General features: G+C 44.4%; 1 protein-coding gene across 2 annotated transcripts in view; it reads left to right on the top strand.

Moving 5' to 3' along the window:
• Nucleotides 1–20,880, top strand: part of LOC135056914 (alpha-2-macroglobulin-like protein 1) — a 416,894-nt gene that overhangs the window by 251,974 nt on the left and 144,040 nt on the right. For both annotated transcript variants that reach the window (XM_063962689.1, XM_063962688.1), the window contains exon 18: nt 7,911–7,983. In XM_063962689.1, coding sequence (XP_063818759.1) covers nt 7,911–7,983 — 73 coding nt within the window. The remainder of the gene's footprint in view (nt 1–7,910; nt 7,984–20,880) is intronic.

Raw genomic sequence — 20,880 nt, 5'->3', positions numbered from 1 at the left:
GTAATCACATCACTTAACTGTGCTGTTGTGAGCATGAAGGTGGTCTAAGGCTCTGCGCAGCGGGACAGAGAGCTGATTGGCAGTGGTGGTGGTGAGTAGTGATGTGCACCGGACATTTTTCGGGTTTTGTGTTTTGGTTTTGGATTCGGTTCCGCGGCCGTGTTTTGGATACAGACGCGTTTTGGCAAAACCTACCTGAAAATTTTTTGTCGGATTCGGGTGTGTTTTGGATTCGTTTTTTTTTACAAAAAACCCTAAAAAACAGCTTAAATCATAGAATTTGAGGGTCATTTTGATCCCATAGTATTATTAACCTCAATAACCATAATTTACACTCATTTTCAGTCTATTCTGAACACCTCACACCTCACAATATAATTTTTAGTCCTAAAATTTGCACCAGGGTCGCTGGATGGCTAAGCTAAGCGACACAAGTGGCCGACACAAACACCTGGCCCATCTAGGAGTGGCACTGCAGTGTCAGGCAGGATGGCACTTCAAAAAAATTGTCCCCAAACAGCACATGATGCAAAGAAAAAAAGAGGCGCACCAAGGTCGCTGTGTGACTAAGCTAAGCGACCCAAGTGGCCGACACAAACACCTAGCCCATCTAGGAGTGGCACTGCAGTGTCAGGCAGGATGGCACTTCAAAAAAATTGTCCCCAAACAGCACATGATGCAAAGAAATAAAGAGGCGCACCAAGGTCGCTGTGTGACTAAGCTAAGCGACACAAGTGGCCGACATAAACACCTGGCCCATCTAGGAGTGGCACTGCAGTGTCAGGCAGGATGGCACTTCAAAAAAAATGTCCCCAAACAGCACATGATGCAAAGAAAAATGAAAGAAAAAAGAGGTGCAAGATGGAATTGTCCTTGGGCCCTCCCACCCACCCTTATGTTGTATAAACAGGACATGCACACTTTAACGAACCCATCATTTCAGCGACAGGGTCTGCCACACGACTGTGACTGAACTGACTGGTTGGTTTGGGCCCCCACCAAAAAAAGAAGCAATCAATTTCTCCTTGCACAAACTGGCTCTACAGAGGCAAGATGTCCACCTCATCATCATCCTCCGATTCCTCACCCCTTTCACTGTGTACATCCCCCTCCTCACAGATTATTAATTCGTCCCCACTAGAATCCACCATCTCAGGTCCCTGTGTACTTTCTGGAGGCAATTGCTGCTGGTGAATGTCTCCATGGAGGAATTGATTATAATTCATTTTGATGAACATCATCTTCTCCACATTTTCTGGAAGTAACCTCGTACGCCGATTGCTGACAAGGTGAGCGGCTGCACTAAACACTCTTTCGGAGTACACACTGGAGGGAGGGCAACTTAGGTAGAATAAAGCCAGTTTGTGCAAGGGCCTCCAAATTGCCTCTTTTTCCTGCCAGTATAAGTACAGACTGTCTGACGTGCCTACTTGGATGCGGTCACTCATATAATCCTCCACCATTCTTTCAATGGTGAGAGAATCATATGCAGTGACAGTAGACGACATGTCAGTAATCGTTGGCTGGTCCTTCAGTCCGGACCAGATGTCAGCACTCGCTCCAGACTGCCCTGCATCATCACCAGTGGGTGGGCTCGGAATTCTTAGCCTTTTCCTCGCACCCCCAGTTGTGGGAGAATGTGAAGGAGGAGATGTTGACGGGTCACGTTCCGCTTGACTTGACAATTTTCTCACCAGCAGGTCTTTGAACCTCTGCAGACTTGTGTCTGCCGGAAAGAGAGATACAACGTAGGCTTTAAATCTAGGATCGAGCACGGTGGCCAAAATGTAGTGCTCTGATTTCAACAGATTGACCACCCGTGAATCCTGGTTAAGCGAATTAAGGGCTCCACCCACAAGTCCCACATGCCTAGCGGAATCGCTCTGTTTTAGCTCCTCCTTCAATGTCTCCAGCTTCTTCTGCAAAAGCCTGATGAGGGGAATGGCCTGACTCAGGCTGGCAGTGTCTGAACTGACTTCACGTGTGGCAAGTTCAAAGGGTTGCAGAACCTTGCACAACGTTGAAATCATTCTCCACTGCGCTTGAGTCAGGTGCATTCCCCCTCCTTTGCCTATATCGTGGGCAGATGTATAGGCTTGAATGGCCTTTTGCTGCTCCTCCATCCTCTGAAGCATATAGAGGGTTGAATTCCACCTCGTTACCACCTCTTGCTTCAGATGATGGCAGGGCAGGTTCAGGAATGTTTGGTGGTGCTCCAGTCTTCGGCACGCGGTGGCTGAATGCCGAAAGTGGCCCGCAATTCTTCGGGCCACCGACAGCATCATTTGCACGCCCCTGTCGTTTTTTAAATAATTCTGCACCACCAAATTCAATGTATGTGCAAAACATGGGACGTGCTGGAATTTGCCCAGATGTAATGCACGCACAATATTGCTGGCGTTGTCCGATGTCACAAATCCCCAGGAGAGTCCAATTGGGGTAAGACATTCTGCGATGATCTTCCTCAGTTTCCGTAAGAGGTTGTCAGCTGTGTGCCTCTGGACAGCGGTGATACAAAGCGTAGCCTGCCTAGGAACCAGTTGGTGTTTGCGAGATGCTGCTACTGGTGCCGCCGCTCCTGTTCTTGCTGCGGGAGGCAATACATCTACCCAGTGGGCTGTCACAGTCATATAGCCCTGAGTCTGCCCTGCTCCACTTGTCCACATGTCCGTGGTTAAGTGGATATTGGGTACAACTGCATTTTTTAGGACACTGGTGACTCTTTTTCTGACGTCTGTGTACATTTTCGGTATCGCCTGCCTAGAGAAATGGAACCTAGATGGTATTTGGTAGCGGGGACACAGTACCCCAATCAAGTCTCTAGTTGCCTCTGAATTAACAGTGGATACCGGAACCACGTTTCTCACCGCCCAGGCTGCCAAGGCCTGAGTTATCTGCTTTGCAGCAGGATGACTGCTGTGATATTTCATCTTCCTCGCAAAGGACTGTTGGACAGTCAATTGCTTACTGGAAGTAGTACAAGTGGTCTTCCGACTTCCCCTCTGGGATGACGATCGACTCCCAGCAGCAACAACAGCAGTGCCAGCAGCAGTAGGCGTTACACTCAAGGATGCATCGGAGGAATCCCAGGCAGGAGAGGACTCGTCAGACTTGCCAGTGACATGGCCTGCAGGACTATTGGCTTTCCTGGGTAAGGAGGAAATTGACACTGAGGGAGTTGGTGGTGTGGTTTGCAGGAGCTTGGTTACAAGAGGAAGGGATTTAGTGGTCAGTGGACTGCTTCCGCTGTCATCCAAAGTTTTTGAACTTGTCACTGACTTATGATGAATGCGCTGCAGGTGACGTATAAGGGAGGATGTTCCGAGGTGGTTAACGTCCTTACCCCTACTTATTACAGCTTGACAAAGGCAACACACGGCTTGACACCTGTTGTCCGCATTTGTGTTGAAATAATTCCACACCGAAGAGCTGATTTTTATTGTATTTTGACCAGGCATGTCAATGGCCATACTCGTCCCACGGACAACAGGTGTCTCCCCGGGTGCCTGACTTAAACAAACCACCTCACCATCAGAATCCTCCTTGTCAATTTCCTCCCCAGCGCCAGCAACACCCATATCCTCATCCTGGTGTACTTCAAAAGTGACATCTTCAATTTGACTATCAGAAACTGGACTGCGGGTGCTCCTTCCAGCACTTGCAGGGGGCGTGCAAATGGTGGAAGGCGCAAGCTCTTCCCGTCCAGTGTTGGGAAGGTCAGGCATCGCAACCGACACAATTGGACTCTTCTTGGGGATTTGTGATTTAGAAGAACGCACAGTTCTTTGCTGTGCTTTTGCCAGCTTAAGTCTTTTCATTTTTCTAGCGAGAGGATGTGTGCTTCCATCCTCATGTGAATCTGAACCACTAGCCATGAACATAGGCCATGGCCTCAGCCGTTCCTTGCCACTCCGTGTCGTAAATGGCATATTGGCAAGTTTACGCTTCTCATCAGACGCTTTCAAATTTGATTTTTGGGTCATTTTACTGAACTTTTGTTTTTTGGATTTTACATGCTCTCTACTATGACATTGGGCATCGGCCTTGGCAGACGACGTTGATGGCATTTCATCGTCTCGGCCATGACTAGTGGCAGCAGCTTCAGCACGAGGTGGAAGTGGATCTTGATCTTTTCCTATTTTAACCTCCACATTTTTGTTCTCCATTTTTTAATGTGTGGAATTATATTCCAGTATCAATAGCAATGGCCTACTACTATATATACTGCGCACAACTAAAATGCACCACAGGTATAGAATGTAGATGGATAGTATACTTGACGACACAGAGGTAGGTACAGCAGTGGCCTTCCGTACCGTACTGCTATATATACTGGTGGTCACTGTGTCAGCAAACTGCACAACTGAAATGCACCACAGGTATAGAATGTAGATGGATAGTATACATGACGACACAGAGGTAGGTACAGCAGTGGCCTTCCGTACCATACTGCTATATATACTGGTGGTCACTGTGTCAGCAAACTGCAAAACTAAAATGCACCACAGGTATAGAATGTAGATGGATAGTATACTTGACGACACAGAGGTAGGTACAGCAGTGGCCTTCCGTACCGTACTGCTATATATACTGGTGGTCACTGTCAGCAAACTGCAAAACTAAAATGCACCACAGGTATAGAATGTAGATGGATAGTATACTTGACGACACAGAGGTAGGTACAGCAGTGGCCTTCCGTACCGTACTGCTATATATACTGGTGGTCACTGTGTCAGCAAACTGCAAAACTAAAATGCACCACAGGTATAGAATGTAGATGGATAGTATACTTGACGACACAGAGGTAGGTACAGCAGTGGCCTTCCGTACTGTACTGCTATATATGCTGGTGGTCACTGTGTCAGCAAACTGCAAAACTAAAATGCACCACAGGTATAGAATGTAGATGGATAGTATACTTGACGACACAGAGGTAGGTACAGCAGTGGCCTTCCGTACCGTACTGCTATATATACTGGTGGTCACTGTGTCAGCAAACTGCAAAACTAAAATGCACCACAGGTATAGAATGTAGATGGATAGTATACTTGACGACACAGAGGTAGGTACAGCAGTGGCCTTCCGTACCGTACTGCTATATATGCTGGTGGTCACTGTGTCAGCAAACTGCAAAACTAAAATGCACCACAGGTATAGAATCTAGATGGATAGTATACTTGACGACACAGAGGTAGGTGCAGCAGTGGCCTTCCGTACCATACTGCTATATATACTGGTGGTCACTGTGTCAGCAAACTGCAAAACTAAAATGCACCACAGGTATAGAATGTAGATGGATAGTATACTTGACGACACAGAGGTAGGTACAGCAGTGGCCTACTGTACCGTAATGCTATATATTATATACTGGTGGTCAGCAAACTGTGCAAAACTGAAATGCACCACAGGTATGGATGGATAGTATACTTGACAACACAGAGGTAGGTACAGCAGTGGCCTACTGTACCGTAATGCTATATATTATATACTGGTGGTCAGCAAACTGTGCAAAACTGAAATGCACCACAGGTATGGATGGATAGTATACTTGACGACACAGAGGTAGGTACAGCAGTGGCCTTCTGTACCGTACTCCTATATATTATATACTGGTGGTCAGCAAAATTATGCACTGTACTCCTACTATTTACTGTCTACAATGCAGCACAGATATGGAGTGTTTTTCAGGCAGACAACGTATACTGGTGGTCACTGGTCAGCAAAACTCTGCACTGTACTCCTCCTATATAATATTATACTGGTGGTCCCCAGTCCCCACAATAAAGCAGCACAATGCAGCACAGATATGGAGTGTTTTTCAGGCAGACAACGTATACTGGTGGTCACTGTCAGCAAAACTCTGCACTGTACTCCTGCTATATAATACTGCTGGTCCCCAGTCCCCACAATAAAGCAGTGTGAGCACAGATATATGCAGCACACTGAGCACAGATAAGGAGCGTTTTTTTCATGCAGAGAATGGATAAAACTGGTGGTCACTGATCAGCAAAACTCTGCACTGTACTCCTCCTATATTATACAGCTGCTCCCCAGTCCCCACAATTAAGCAATAAGTAAAGCAAGCACAAATATTTGCATCAACAATACACGGAGAGGACGCCAGCCACGTCCTCTCCCTAACATTTCCAATGCACGAGTGAAAATGGCGGCGACGCGCGGCTGCTTATATAGAATCCGAATCTCGCGAGAATCCGACAGCGGGATGATGACGTTCGGGCGCGCTCGGGTTAACCGAGCCATACGGGAGAATCCGAGTATGCCTCGGACCCGTGTAAAAAGGGTGAAGTTCGGGGGGGTTCGGTTTCCGAGAAACCGAACCCGCTCATCACTAGTGGTGAGACCCCACTTCCCATCTCGCGATCGGACCCCCCTTCCCCACTCACAGGTGCCCTCTTCCCCCACACTCACCTGTTGCTAAATCCAACCCTGGCTGCCACGCATGTGCGGCAGCTCTGATGACTGCACTGGTCCGACTAAGGAGGGGTTTCTGGGTATTTTGAACTCTCCCCTGTTGCGAGCGGTGGTCTTTCTTGTCGTGCGGGAAGGAGGGGCATGTTCTATTTCTGTGGCGCATCTCTTCACGTTGCCGGCTGCCCCTGCTGCCTGTGATGAGTGTTACACGTGCTGGCAGCAGCGGCACCCGGCAGCAACAGGCAGGATGGTGCAGCTCCGTCCGTAAGGAGGCAGAGAGGGGGAGCGCCGCTGCTGCCTGTCAGAGTGACAGGCGCTGGCAGCCGGCAGCAGAAGTGCTCAAGGTAGCAGAGCAGGGAGAGCGCCTCTCCGACCCGGTGACTCCCTGCATTGCAGACCTTGCTGAGCGGGTGGTGCCGGGCCTGGTGCAGGGCGTCCCCCCGCATGTCAGGGAACATGATCGTAGCTGTGCTATTTAGCACAGCTACGATCAACTCGGAATGGCCCCCTATATACATTACTTATATTATTATGCAATTAATTTTTACAGGGTTTGCCCTGTGTGGTGTAGGGGTACGTTCGCCTGTGCTACATATTATTATAATAGCTTCAAATAAAACGGTGTGTGTGTTTGGTTTAGGGGTACGCTATCCTGTGCCACCAATATTGTGCGTGTATTACATCTGGGCAAATTCCTACACATCCCATGTTGTTTGTGCCGCACACTTGTGTCGCTTAGCTTAGTCATACAGCCACCTCGGTGCAACCGTTTGGCCTAAAAACAATATTGTGAGGTGTTCAGAATAGACTGGAAATGAGTGAAAATTATTGTTATTGAGGTTAATAATACAGTAGGAGCAAAATGACCCCCAAATTCTGTGATTTTAGCTGTTTTTATGTTTTTTTTCAAAAATCATCCAGATCCAAAAGCAAAACACGAGCGAGGAATTAGAACCAAACACAAAACACGAAAAGTGCCCGCCGCACATCTCTACTTACCATCTCCGGGTCTTCCAAGACTGTTCACACCACTCCCAACAGCATCCTAATTACCGCTGCATCTAAGGAACTACTTCTATGCTACAACTTCATATTGCTGAGCATTGCTATTTCTCCTGAACTGCCGATATATAATCTGAACTGTGCTTAATATTGTCCTGGGCATGCCTTGGGGTATCAGTGCTAAGGTTCTCTGCATGTCCAAGAATCCTATATTACCCTCCAGGTTCAAGTACACATCAGCCCCTACGCCTGAGGCTTCCTCAGGTCATCCTCAGCCCTCAGGTGTGACACTGCTGGTGAATAAGAACCACATCACAACTGGCAACGGACCCCATACAATAGTACTGCCTATAGCCCCTGATGGCGGTCAGTGACAATTTGCATTTAGCCCATGATATTACAGTGATCTGTTGGTTACAATCCGCTCTCTCTGCTGTGTGATCACTTATCTACATTGTTCATTTGATCCCTCGCAGGAGATAGGACTCTACATCCTCAGCAGCTGGAAAATTGTGGCTCCGGTGACCTGTAAATCCTATGGCCCTATTGGTACGTAGCATTATTATCTATAGATAGGTTTACAGTCTGTTTCTATGAGTGCCTGAGGAACTGATGGCGCAACACTTGGGACACACAGCATGGTACTTACTGGGGGCCAGAGTTGGGCAGCACGACCAGTGTTCCAAGACACAATCTCCCAACTGTGCCATCTGTCCGTACAAGTGTTGTCCTGTCTGTAAAATTCCTTCACAATGTGTGCACTGACAATGCTAAATTCCTTTGTCGTATAAACAACCCTTTATGAAGCTAAGAACACTGTACGCTGTTTACTTAAGAAGTACCGTAATGGTACGCTATCTGCGTAGCGATCGCTCAGCCGTAGGCGAGACGCTCAAGCGTCACGTTCGCTCACGGCCCAGTGATCACAGGACACGTTATTGGTTATGTCTAGGGGAATGATTCGCTGTAGCGTAGCATACGCTCGAGACCACGAGGAGGTCACCAGCGATGCAGACGCTTACAACACTATACCTTTATGTTAAAACCTTATACCAATGAAATACACTGAATACCTTAATGTGAGTACAGGGTGTAAGTGCAACCTTGTGTAACCTGACTATCTACAAAGCTGCTTGAGCGTCACCGACGCTCAAATGAACACTTATCACTATAGAAAATACACAGATGCTGGTTTAGGTTCCAAGGCCTATTAACTGTATTATATCTAATATACTTGTAAAAGGGGATAACAGTACAAATGATACACTACAATATAACAAAGACTTCCTAACCACAGAACTAAACAATAAATACAAAAAGACAATACTACACTGACCTAAATGCAATACAATACAATACTATAATACTATGAGAGATATAAGAGAAAAGAGGAGAGAGAGAGAGAGAGAGAGAGAGAGAGAGAGAGAGAGAGATGAGAGAAATTGGCTCACAGTAAGACAATGATAACATTAAATAAGAGACAACATGGTTGCAGATAAAACTACACATGTGAGAGACAATCGCTGCGCAGTTAGTCAATGCTGAATACAGCATGGGATGGAAGCTAGACTCCATTTTGAGAAACCTCCCATAATTCTAAAGACTGCACCACATGCCTGAAAGGGGGAGGGGAAGACATCCAGCAGCAGCCATTTTAGATTTGCAGGTCCAAACACATGGCACTCTATACTAAACCACAATCACATAGCAGAAAACACAAGACTCCATTTTCTTCCAAAATGTCCAAGCCTCAAAACAATGCATATGTTCTGATTTTACAATTCCAAACCATCTAAAACACCTTTCACAATGTAATCCAACTTCCTAGAACCATCTCATAATTTCACATCCCAAACAACTTCAGTATCTCAATAACCAGAGCATATTCATCACAAGACCAGATCACAATGTAATTAACACAAACGTAACTGCATGGTGGTATTTATGATTAACAGGATATATATATTATAACTAACCAGCACAATCTATTTTAAATCTCCATAGGCAAACAAATACCACAAATACTATACTACAGATTGTATACTGTTCCAATTCATCACGGACTTCACAGAGTATCCACAAACACCCAACAATCACACAACCAAGTTACAATATCCTATTTAAACCAGAAAGCAATCTGTCTGTTTCCTTATCTAGCCATGTGAGGTTCAATACTTAGCCTTTAGTTTGGAGGATGTCCTGGGGATTCAGCCGCCATGCTGCTTGGTGCCAGGTAGCTGTGTGTGTGTCTGTGAGTGTAGCTACATTACATCTGTTCTCTGAGGCCACACCTGACCACTACCTTCCTGTTTGACCAGTACCTGGGGGAGGGGTCTTTCTTTCTCCTTTGTATTGAGTCACCATTCTCTTTGTATATGCTAATCAGGTTCAGCCCTGAAAACTTAGTAAAAGGTTGTCTTGAGCATCCATTGTTCTGACAATATGATCTTAGCTTTTATTCATATAATCATATCTATCCGCTGCAATGTCCCACAACAACACAACAGGCCTCAAACTAACCCACACCTCATTCTGCTTGCTTCAATACCAAACATGATGTGTTTATCTGGTTCGGTTCGAATGATACACATCCATGACATTAATTCATTAGCCAATTCTAAATCTCCATGATGTCTGGTGCTGTTCATTATTATAACCATGTACTGTATGAAACAAGTGCCGAATCCATCTCAGTGCCATGTCCGAGCAAATGCGTGTGTTTCCATATATTGCTGTGCTCGCTGCGCATATTTGCAAGTATAGCGACTTATATGTGTGCAGTTTATATGGTCTCTCTATGTAATATTTTTGACTTTGACAGTCCACCCTTTGGCAGTCACCAATAACTGCCACTTCCTAAAACATTTCAAAAAGAGAAAAATATATGTCAGGGGTTAATACATTTCCATGGTTGGGTAAGGGAGGAGAGAGGAGAAGGTGTGAAGAGGGTATGACCTAGTGAGAAAGCAGAAGCATGTGTGTATGAATCCATGTTTGGGGGGTCATGTATCATCGTGCCGTACGTGTTGTACATCAAGCTTCGAGGTATTGCGAAGTATACATTTGAATTCCTTCTTATCCCGTACTAAGGGTCTGTGGATGGGCTGTCAAACTTTACCGAGCTCATTTCGGCTGTGGTTGTAACAAAATGGGGGAGCACATTTTAGTTGATGATACATGAATGGGGGAGGTATGTGGTTGCTGATATCTGTGCCTGTATTCCCTATCGACTATGTGTGTCATTACCTGAGGGTTGTAGAGATGAAGATAAAGAACACTTATGGAAAATGCAATGATATTCTATGTCAGGGAAATGTACATCTGTCGTCGAAGTTGTTTTCGGTATCTGTTGAGAGTCGTCTTCTTTGCGCTGTATTGCTCCTTAGGCATGAGCAAATAGCTTTGTCTGAGCCATCAGATTTACAAAAATGTTGGGCTAGCGTGAGTTTAAAGATACTAGGGAAACTGGGGATCTATGGCAAAGTTCATCAAGTGTCCATATTTAAAGTTGTCAAATCTTCTTCTTTGGTCAATCCGTTGTCTGTATACATCTCGTCTCGTCAGCTTCCTCGTCCAAGGGGGTCTTTGTATCTTGGAGAAAAGCAGAAAAACAGGTGAAAGAAACGGACCGTATAATCGCATTTTCATCACATTCTGGTTTCTATCATTGGGTCATAAATCAAATCCAGGTTAATTACAGTTTCCTCACTCCTCAAGCTCATCACTTTTGTACTTTGTTTGCACCTCATTAAAGCCTGCCCGCATCTAAATATCAATCCAATCGATATAACGACACCTAAGATACATAGTAGAAACTTTCCAACATCCATTATGACTCCTTGAGCCCAGTCTCCCAAACCGGAGAACCAATTTCGCGGGTTCAACCATGACACCCAACCAGTCAGCTCATTACCTACAGCAGCAAGGGTGAGATTGTGTTTTCGACGAAATTCCCACTTCAATTGGAGAATATCGTCCATCTTTTGGTCTATGACCTCTACCGGATCCTCGGTGCTATTTGTGATATACGTGCAACACTTTATGCCGTACTGTGTTGCCAATGTAACACAATATCCGCCTGTTACTGCTGTAAGATAATTAAGAACCATCCTATGCTGAACTAGTTCTGTTTTATAAGCTTGAAGTTCTCTTCCAGTGTATCTAAACGTGTCATCATACATTTCAGTGATATTATCTAACAAATTGGCGAGTGCGGAAATGTATCTATAATTCATCACTCCCCGAGCGGTACGAGTGAAATCTAACGCTACCAGAACCTGAATCCCGGTGGATTCATGGATAAGATCAGAGGCCGGATGCTCTAACCTTTCTGACAGTTGTCTTTTAACCCGGTGCTCGTAGTGAGTGTGAGTATAAGGAGCTTGGGCACCACGGTGTATGTCCTTCATTTTGTCATGTGTAACAGTCATCACTTCAGGCAATACTTTTCCAATATAACACAATCCTTCAGAGTTTGGGGCTAGCCACTTGTACGCCTTTCTCCCGCATATGAAATATGCATCATCGGGGAGAACATAAGGGACGGAGAAGGACATGACCATGTTACAAACCTTCCAGGTGAAATCTCCTGACCCTAATTCTTCCAACTGCTTAATGCACGTATCGGTTTGTACGATATGAGCACAGTATCCTGGTGATACCTCTCCAACTCTAGTAATCCTATTCCCTAAGGTATATCGATACCGGAAAGATTTTCCTCTACTGGCTATGTGGCGTACGAGCTCTGTATCTGTAGGCATTCTATCTGCTCTGTGTGAAAAGGTCATGGTAAGGTTGCTCCATGACACTTCCCAATTTCCCGGTTTTCTAGGATTGGAGATGTTAAAACATAAGAGGGACCTATCCACATGGTATTGGTGGAGCTTCAAACTAGGAGGGCTGGAGATGTTAAACCTCCGGTCCACCGGTCTCCCACCCTTTAGCTCAAGTACCTCCCCTACCGTTAAAGGAAATGGTACTAGCCCTGATTTACTATGACCCTGAGGTACTTGAGAGCATACCCAACAATCTGTTTTATTTAACACGTTACCCACTAAGGAGTGATGGTCACTCAATGGATGCTGGTCCATATGGATATTAAGACTGGATTGGCATTTCTTTATGCATCCATCTTCAACCATTGTCACAGAGCCTACAGATACAGTTTTTTTTTTTTGAACTAACAATCCTTCAAAGAAAATGTTTACAGATAACATGGTTGTTAGATCGTGCCCGGTACTCGCCTTTGCTTGGTGATTGGGTTGCTATTGGAATTTTACACCTCCGTCTCAGTCATCAGGACCTTTCTGGATCCTTTCTCGACCTCACTGGTACTCTCACCGAAACAGACTGCTCTGGTCAACATCATGGTTAACGGGAAAAATCCATATCACAGTCTCTTGGGGCAAGTCCATCTTACAGGAGGAGAAAAGAAGAAATTTGTAAATGGGGTATAAGAAAATCAGTTTGAGGGGGAGAGAACTCGTTACGATAATAAGTTCTCTCGTCTTGTTGTTCTTCTTGTTCTGCTGTCCTCTCAAAGGTGTTGTCTCTCAGTCTTCAAAAACGATCATTCTGGTGATGCAATATTCCTTCCTAACCGACGATCTTTCTGTAAGGAGCAAAAATCTGGCATTACCATTGGTCCAACTGAGGGGTGACATACCATCTTTAAATCATGGAAACATGAGTGAGAAGAGAGAGAAAATAAAAACAAAAGAGATAGAGAACAATTCATGTGCATATATACATTACATAACTCGACAATAACCATCAATAAGAGAAGAGAAACAAAGCATTTTTAAACATTGTCAACATTAAGAAAACATTGTCAGACTATTTGGCTGTCGTATCTACGTGTCTAATGGTTTCCTTGAGCAGTCCCTCCCCACCAGCACTTGCATTATTCCACTGTCTGTATCTGGCCAGAATACATTGTGGTGGATAGGTCATGCTGGGGTTTGGTAGACTTCTGCAAGGACCAAGCGAATATGCAATGTTTGAATTCTTACCAATAATCGTCAGAGATGGGGATAGAGAGAGGGAGAGAAAAACATTTTTCACAAATACATTTACAACTTTTCACCTGGTCATTCCTGTGTCTTTAGTGAATGACCTCCCACTTCATTAACCGTTACTTCAGGCTTGCCTCCATTCCTAATAATCACCTTTCCTAACTATATATTATGGGTGTGGCCCAAAATTCTTCCTATATGATCCCTGCTTGTAATTTGGTGTGTCATAACTTTTGCTCATTTTCATGTCTAGGGGGTCTGATTTTATGTGGGCTGTTGCAGTTACTGGCATAATGCCCTTCTCTTTTGCACAGATCACAAATCCTTAAGTTCCTCCATGTGCCAATGGCCTGGGGTTTTGGTTGATTTGATGCCTCCTCAAACGCTCGGATGTTCATCATCATCAACCGCTTTCCCTGTACCTACCTGATTCCTTGGATACCATGATTATGTCGTTGTCTAGGGAGTTGATATACCTTCTGTGAATCTTTGATCATACAGTTAGATCTTTCCTAGGATCTGGGTAATCAGACATGATTGATCTCAATTCTGTCCGGGACCAGGGATGGCGCATTGCACTGTCCTTGACGGGAATGGTTCCCTGATCGTCAGTCTTCCCATTGGGGACTGTGATCACCCTGACAGGACTAAACTCAATTACATCACCTTGTTTTGGTCTTATAATATGGGGTACATTTGTTTGTGCGTGATATAAAACATTGTACGTACCTGTGGACACGACCTCACCTGACCCTCCGTTAGGGGGTTTGATTATTGCCTTTACCAATTTGGTCGTGTCCACCTGGATGTCTTGTAGGATGGCTTCTGGAAGAGGTGCCGACATCGTTCTGGGCTCACTTTCTTGTTTGTATTCCTGAGGGAGGTTTGACATGGGGTGCAGCTTGCACAGGTTAATAGTTGTACATTCAACAGTATTACAATAATCATTGTTACATTTATTACACTTATTCTTATAATCTATATTACAGTTGCTAAGAGCGTTTTTATCGTTCCACCTTTGTGCTTTTCTCTCCGCAATCAACTCCTCTCCTGCTGCCATATCTCTCCTCTCAAGATAAGAGTCAGAAAAGTCAATAGACTCTTTTTGTAATTCACTTTCCTGTTGCCATAACTGTAAATATTCATAATGTTTATTTTGTCTCTTCGTTGGTTCAATGAGACTTATCCTCCTCCTTAAATTTTGTAACACTACTGGACTGAAGCTACCTATTCTTGGGAATTTGTCCCTGTCTTGTACAGTCATTCTCTCCCATTCATCACATATCGTGCCGACCCGATGGATCGGTTCTCTGAATCAACCCGAACCGAGGTTGATCGCCCCCTACCTGAACAAATGGCCCCCATAATCTGCAGGCGTTGCCTATTCCTCCTTGAATATCAAGGCTTTCAGCGAACCCTTACAAACAAACCAAGATGTCCTTGGGCAGGCCGGCGGTGGTGGTTTATCAAGTACCCCACTTACTTCTCGCCCACGTTGGCCTGTGCTGCAATCACTGTAGCCAGAGCTGCTGGACCCAACCTAGGGCCCCTGTGAACCTTTAGTTTACTGGAACATATGAGGGTTACCCGCAGGACACTTACTCTTTCCAGTAAAGTTGGGGTTGTTAGATAGTTCCTGAGTGACCAGCGAACTTCCCTTCCAAAAATAAAAAATTACACAAATCACGTCAGAATGTACAGATAGCGTTTGTGACCACTTTACTCTAATGGTATTAGGTCAGATTACTAACTACTGCACACAATAACGTGCGGTCCAATCGTTCAGTATACGAGCACTACTTGTCATGTACTGAAAGATCAATGGAATCTATGTTTCCGGCTGCGATTCCTTCAGCCAGAGCTTGTATGGCCTATATGGGTTCTGCACCAACACCCCAGGCGTTGTGCCACTGGACTTTTATAGCGGACCTTTTACCTTACGACCTCCTGGTCTTGTTACCTTATGACCTCCTGGTCTTGTTACCTTATGACCTCCTGGTCTTGTTACCTTATGGTCCGCTATACTCTAATGCTCAAATATTATTTAACCAGGGATGCCTCCCTGGCCACCGTATATGTCACTTACACGTATGTCCCTTGACGAGTACCCGGCTTTCCTTTTGGTTCCACCTTAAAGTTATATAAACTTTTGTATACAAAACACACTCACTCAACACATGTACACTTTTGTTTCTATATCTATTTCTGCGCAGAAATTGTCTTTAGGCCAAAAGTGTTACCAATTAGGAGCAGGATCTGTTAAACTAAATTTCAGATTTTCCAAAAATAGATTTGTGTTATTTACCGCTTCGCGTTATCTACCGCTGTGCGTTAATTATCGCCTTTGCGTTACTTCACTTTATCACAACTTGAGCTACGTGGGCGTAACCGGACGCTACGTTGCGTAATGAACGCTGCGTGCGTCTGCCTTTTGGATTGCGTACGTTAGTCTTTGTTAGCGACACGTGTACGCAATGCAAAGGATCCACCGTAACACAATATATTTTTATCAATGTAAATGATCCCTGATCATCTACCGCAATCCACACTGACTGCCTTGTATCTCAGACAAACCGTGTGTTTGTTCTATACTTTAACTATTACCTCTACTATGAAATAACAGCAAATCTCTTTTTAGCACTTTCTATCAACTATAAAATTGGCAAACAGGAATAGTGATATACGAAAAATGAAACAGAAATGCAGATATATGCGTGCGTACGCAAGACAAAAGAAAAATAAACAGTTTTAAAAGGACACAAGCGTTTTGTTCTTACTTCCGGTTACCGGGTTCCTTCAGCACTCTTTATCTAAGCGAAGCAGACGCTTATCCCGTCAGCACTGTGAGACAACCTCCCACCCTTTGCTGGAGGGATAATGTCTGCTGATCTACCTAGTGCAGATATGAGAAGTATAGGACGAGCCCGCAATTGACAATGCTAAATTCCTTTGTCGTATAAACAACCCTTTATGAAGCTAAGAACACTGTACGCTGTTTACTTAAGAAGTACCGTAATGGTACGCTATCTGCGTAGCGATCGCTCAGCCGTAGGCGAGACGCTCAAGCGTCACGTTCGCTCACGGCCCAGTGATCACAGGACACGTTATTGGTTATGTCTAGGGGAATGATTCGCTGTAGCGTAGCATACGCTCGAGACCACGAGGAGGTCACCAGCGATGCAGACGCTTACAACACTATACCTTTATGTTAAAACCTTATACCAATGAAATACACTGAATACCTTAATGTGAGTACAGGGTGTAAGTGCAACCTTGTGTAACCTGACTATCTACAAAGCTGCTTGAGCGTCACCGACGCTCAAATGAACACTTATCACTATAGAAAATACACAGATGCTGGTTTAGGTTCCAAGGCCTATTAACTGTATTATATCTAATATACTTGTAAAAGGGGATAACAGTACAAATGATACACTACAATATAACAAAGACTTCCTAACCACAGAACTAAACAATAAATACAAAAAGACAATACTACACTGACCTAAATGCAATACAATACAATACTATAATACTATGAGAGATATAAGAGAAAAGAGGAGAGAGAGAGAGAGAGAGAGAGAGAGAGAGAGAGAGAGAGAGAGAGAGAGAGAGAGAGAGATGAGAGAAATTGGCTCACAGTAAGACAATGATAACATTAAATAAGAGACAACATGGTTGCAGATAAAACTACACATGTGAGAGACAATCGCTGCGCAGTTAGTCAATGCTGAATACAGCATGGGATGGAAGCTAGACTCCATTTTGAGAAACCTCCCATAATTCTAAAGACTGCACCACATGCCTGAAAGGGGGAGGGGAAGACATCCAGCAGCAGCCATTTTAGATTTGCAGGTCCAAACACATGGCACTCTATACTAAACCACAATCACATAGCAGAAAACACAAGACTCCATTTTCTTCCAAAATGTCCAAGCCTCAAAACAATGCATATGTTCTGATTTTACAATTCCAAACCATCTAAAACACCTTTCACAATGTAATCCAACTTCCTAGAACCATCTCATAATTTCACATCCCAAACAACTTCAGTATCTCAATAACCAGAGCATATTCATCACAAGACCAGATCACAATGTAATTAACACAAACGTAACTGCATGGTGGTATTTATGATTAACAGGATATATATATTATAACTAACCAGCACAATCTATTTTAAATCTCCATAGGCAAACAAATACCACAAATACTATACTACAGATTGTATACTGTTCCAATTCATCACGGACTTCACAGAGTATCCACAAACACCCAACAATCACACAACCAAGTTACAATATCCTATTTAAACCAGAAAGCAATCTGTCTGTTTCCTTATCTAGCCATGTGAGGTTCAATACTTAGCCTTTAGTTTGGAGGATGTCCTGGGGATTCAGCCGCCATGCTGCTTGGTGCCAGGTAGCTGTGTGTGTGTCTGTGAGTGTAGCTACATTACATCTGTTCTCTGAGGCCACACCTGACCACTACCTTCCTGTTTGACCAGTACCTGGGGGAGGGGTCTTTCTTTCTCCTTTGTATTGAGTCACCATTCTCTTTGTATATGCTAATCAGGTTCAGCCCTGAAAACTTAGTAAAAGGTTGTCTTGAGCATCCATTGTTCTAACAATATGATCTTAGCTTTTATTCATATAATCATATCTATCCGCTGCAATGTCCCACAACAACACAACAGGCCTCAAACTAACCCACACCTCATTCTGCTTGCTTCAATACCAAACATGATGTGTTTATCTGGTTCGGTTCGAATGATACACATCCATGACATTAATTCATTAGCCAATTCTAAATCTCCATGATGTCTGGTGCTGTTCATTATTATAACCATGTACTGTATGAAACAAGTGCCGAATCCATCTCAGTGCCATGTCCGAGCAAATGCGTGTGTTTCCATATATTGCTGTGCTCGCTGCGCATATTTGCAAGTATAGCGACTTATATGTGTGCAGTTTATATGGTCTCTCTATGTAATATTTTTGACTTTGACAGCACAGCGATACATTACACTATGAGCATACTGTAGCAGGTGCCTCACGCATTGTATGTTACTTGGGCATATTTATCAATGGTATTTTTTCTCCTGAAAGAATCATGTCGGAACGGTACCTTCTGTATATTTATTGGGTGTCACTGTTTTTAGGTTCAGCCAATTGTATCAAGGAGGTAACACAACAGATGTCACACATCACACATACTGTATCTCCTGTGTTACTTACATTTTGGGTTTGCTTCATAAAAAAACGATATATATATATATATATATATATATATATATCACCATTTCATGTCCTCTATGGTTAGTGCAAGCTCTGATAACACCTATTACTGGTCTAACTGGCTATGTGAAGCTAAGTTTCAGTCTGATGGGTTTGATGAAGCCTTTAATGTTTCCAATGATGAAACCAATTGATCTAAGCACCAAGGTGACCACACGGCCAAAAGTGAAGCACCCCGGGAAGTCCATGCATATCTGAAAGAAGATCCTGCAGTTGGGAAAACCCAAATCTCCTTTCAGTAATTTCCAACTGGTTGTGGGTTTAAGAGCGGATCATCCGGGTATATGTTCATAGCTGTGCCCTGTCTGTCAGTGTGTGGTCAGTACTGCAACCCCACCCTGGCATGACAACTTGGGTCCACAATGCATGTGGACATCCTCTCATGACCACTGCTGAACATTAGAAGGACAGACACTTTTTCTCCTGGACAAGAGCAAGTTTTCCCGTAGAGCTGTCCTGACTCTCAGTCAGGACAAGTTTCAGATTATTTTAAGTATGTCGGTTCAGCTATCAATGAAGAATGGCATCTCATCAATAGGTCATCTGAGCTATCAGAGGGTGCAGCTCATCTTGTGGCTTCACCAACCAGGGATGCAGGTGATATTTATACTGTCTATTTGTGTTTGTTCTTTTATTTCTTAGTTGTAGCAGATACTGTGTATTGGTCATAGACATCATTTAATCCCCATTATTTGAGTCCACGAGTCTTGATCAGAGCCTCTACAGTATTTCCTATTTTTAGTAAGACACAATGGTGAAACACTAAGCACACAGGCCGAGAACAGTGATCATATATTAGAGAAACATCTCATTGTAATGGGTCTGGTATCAGAGGAGTCCAGTTACTGGAGAGGAAGTAATCAGGGAACAGCCAACACCAATGTGGTAGAAGAGGACAATAGTTACATAAGCACAAGTCTGTCCACCGGTCACCAACCAAAGACGTGGTCAAGGCTCGGCGCTACCTGCTCAGCATAGGTATGCAGAGCCGGGAGGCGCCAGGGTGGAGGGGCGTTTTCCCTACTCTGCATCCCTGCTAAAGTCCCTGCTGCTGCTGCTGCCGGCTGCTGCGCCCGTCACACTGTATGACAGACAGCGGTGTCAGCAGCTTGAAGCCGCCCCTCCTACCCATGACAGAGTCAGTCTTTGGCCTGAAAAGAAGGCGGAGCTACACTGAGCTGAATGGGAGGAGCTACACAGGACTGAGGGGCCGGAGCTACACAGGACCAGGCTGCAGAGGAGGTAAGTATACTTACTATTCCTCAATGCGCCTCTAACCCTTCCTACCCGCAGCCTAAACCTAACCCCCCCCCCCTCCCACAGTCTAACCCTAACACCCCCCCCCCCCTCCTGCAGCCTAAACCTAACCACCATACCTTATGTGGACGATATGTTCATGAAAGGTGATTCAGCTTTACAATTACAAAAGCTCCTAGATAACACAGTTTAAATACTTCAGGCTCATGGTTGGATCCTGAATTTTGAGAAGTCTCACCTCATGCCTTGTCAATGCTTCTGTTCCTGGGGGTAATCTTCATTACCTTTCTCCAGTGAGTTTTCTTTCCAGAGTCCAAAGTTCAGACTCTGCAGAACTTGTTATGATGGTACAGTCAATGCCTCATCCGTCGGTTTTGTTGTGCATGTAGATGTTGGGCATGATGGTCTCAAACTTCAAGACCTTTCAGTTCACCAGGTTCCAGCCATTGGAATTCCAGTGGGAAATTATCCAGAATTGGAGGGGATGTTCAGCACCCTTGTTATCTCAGTTTTTTGTTCTGTCTGAGAGCACTCGTCAATCTCTCCAGTGGTGGCTGGTTTCCGATCATTTCCAAGGATGATCCTTCATCAATCCGAATTGGGTCATTGTAACCACGGACACAAGTCTGCTTGGATTGGGGGTCATGACATTTACACCTTCAGCTCCTAGGTCTTTCTGGCTCTCTTGGGAGCTCATTCCAGGCCAGTTTGTATTCAGTCAGATACTGCCACAGCAGTGGAATATGTAAATCAACAGGTACTGTAGGTACAAAGAGTGCCACAGCAATGGCCAAGGCTATAAAAAATCCTCTCCTGGGCAGAGACCTTTGTTCCAACGCTATCAGCATTGTACATACCAGGATTAGAAGACTGTAAAG

Source organism: Pseudophryne corroboree, chromosome 3 (assembly GCF_028390025.1).
Source record: "Pseudophryne corroboree isolate aPseCor3 chromosome 3, aPseCor3.hap2, whole genome shotgun sequence".
Classification (NCBI taxonomy): Eukaryota; Metazoa; Chordata; class Amphibia; order Anura; family Myobatrachidae; genus Pseudophryne; species Pseudophryne corroboree.
Note: the sequence above shows the minus strand (reverse complement) of the source record. Positions and strands in the feature narration are given on the sequence as shown.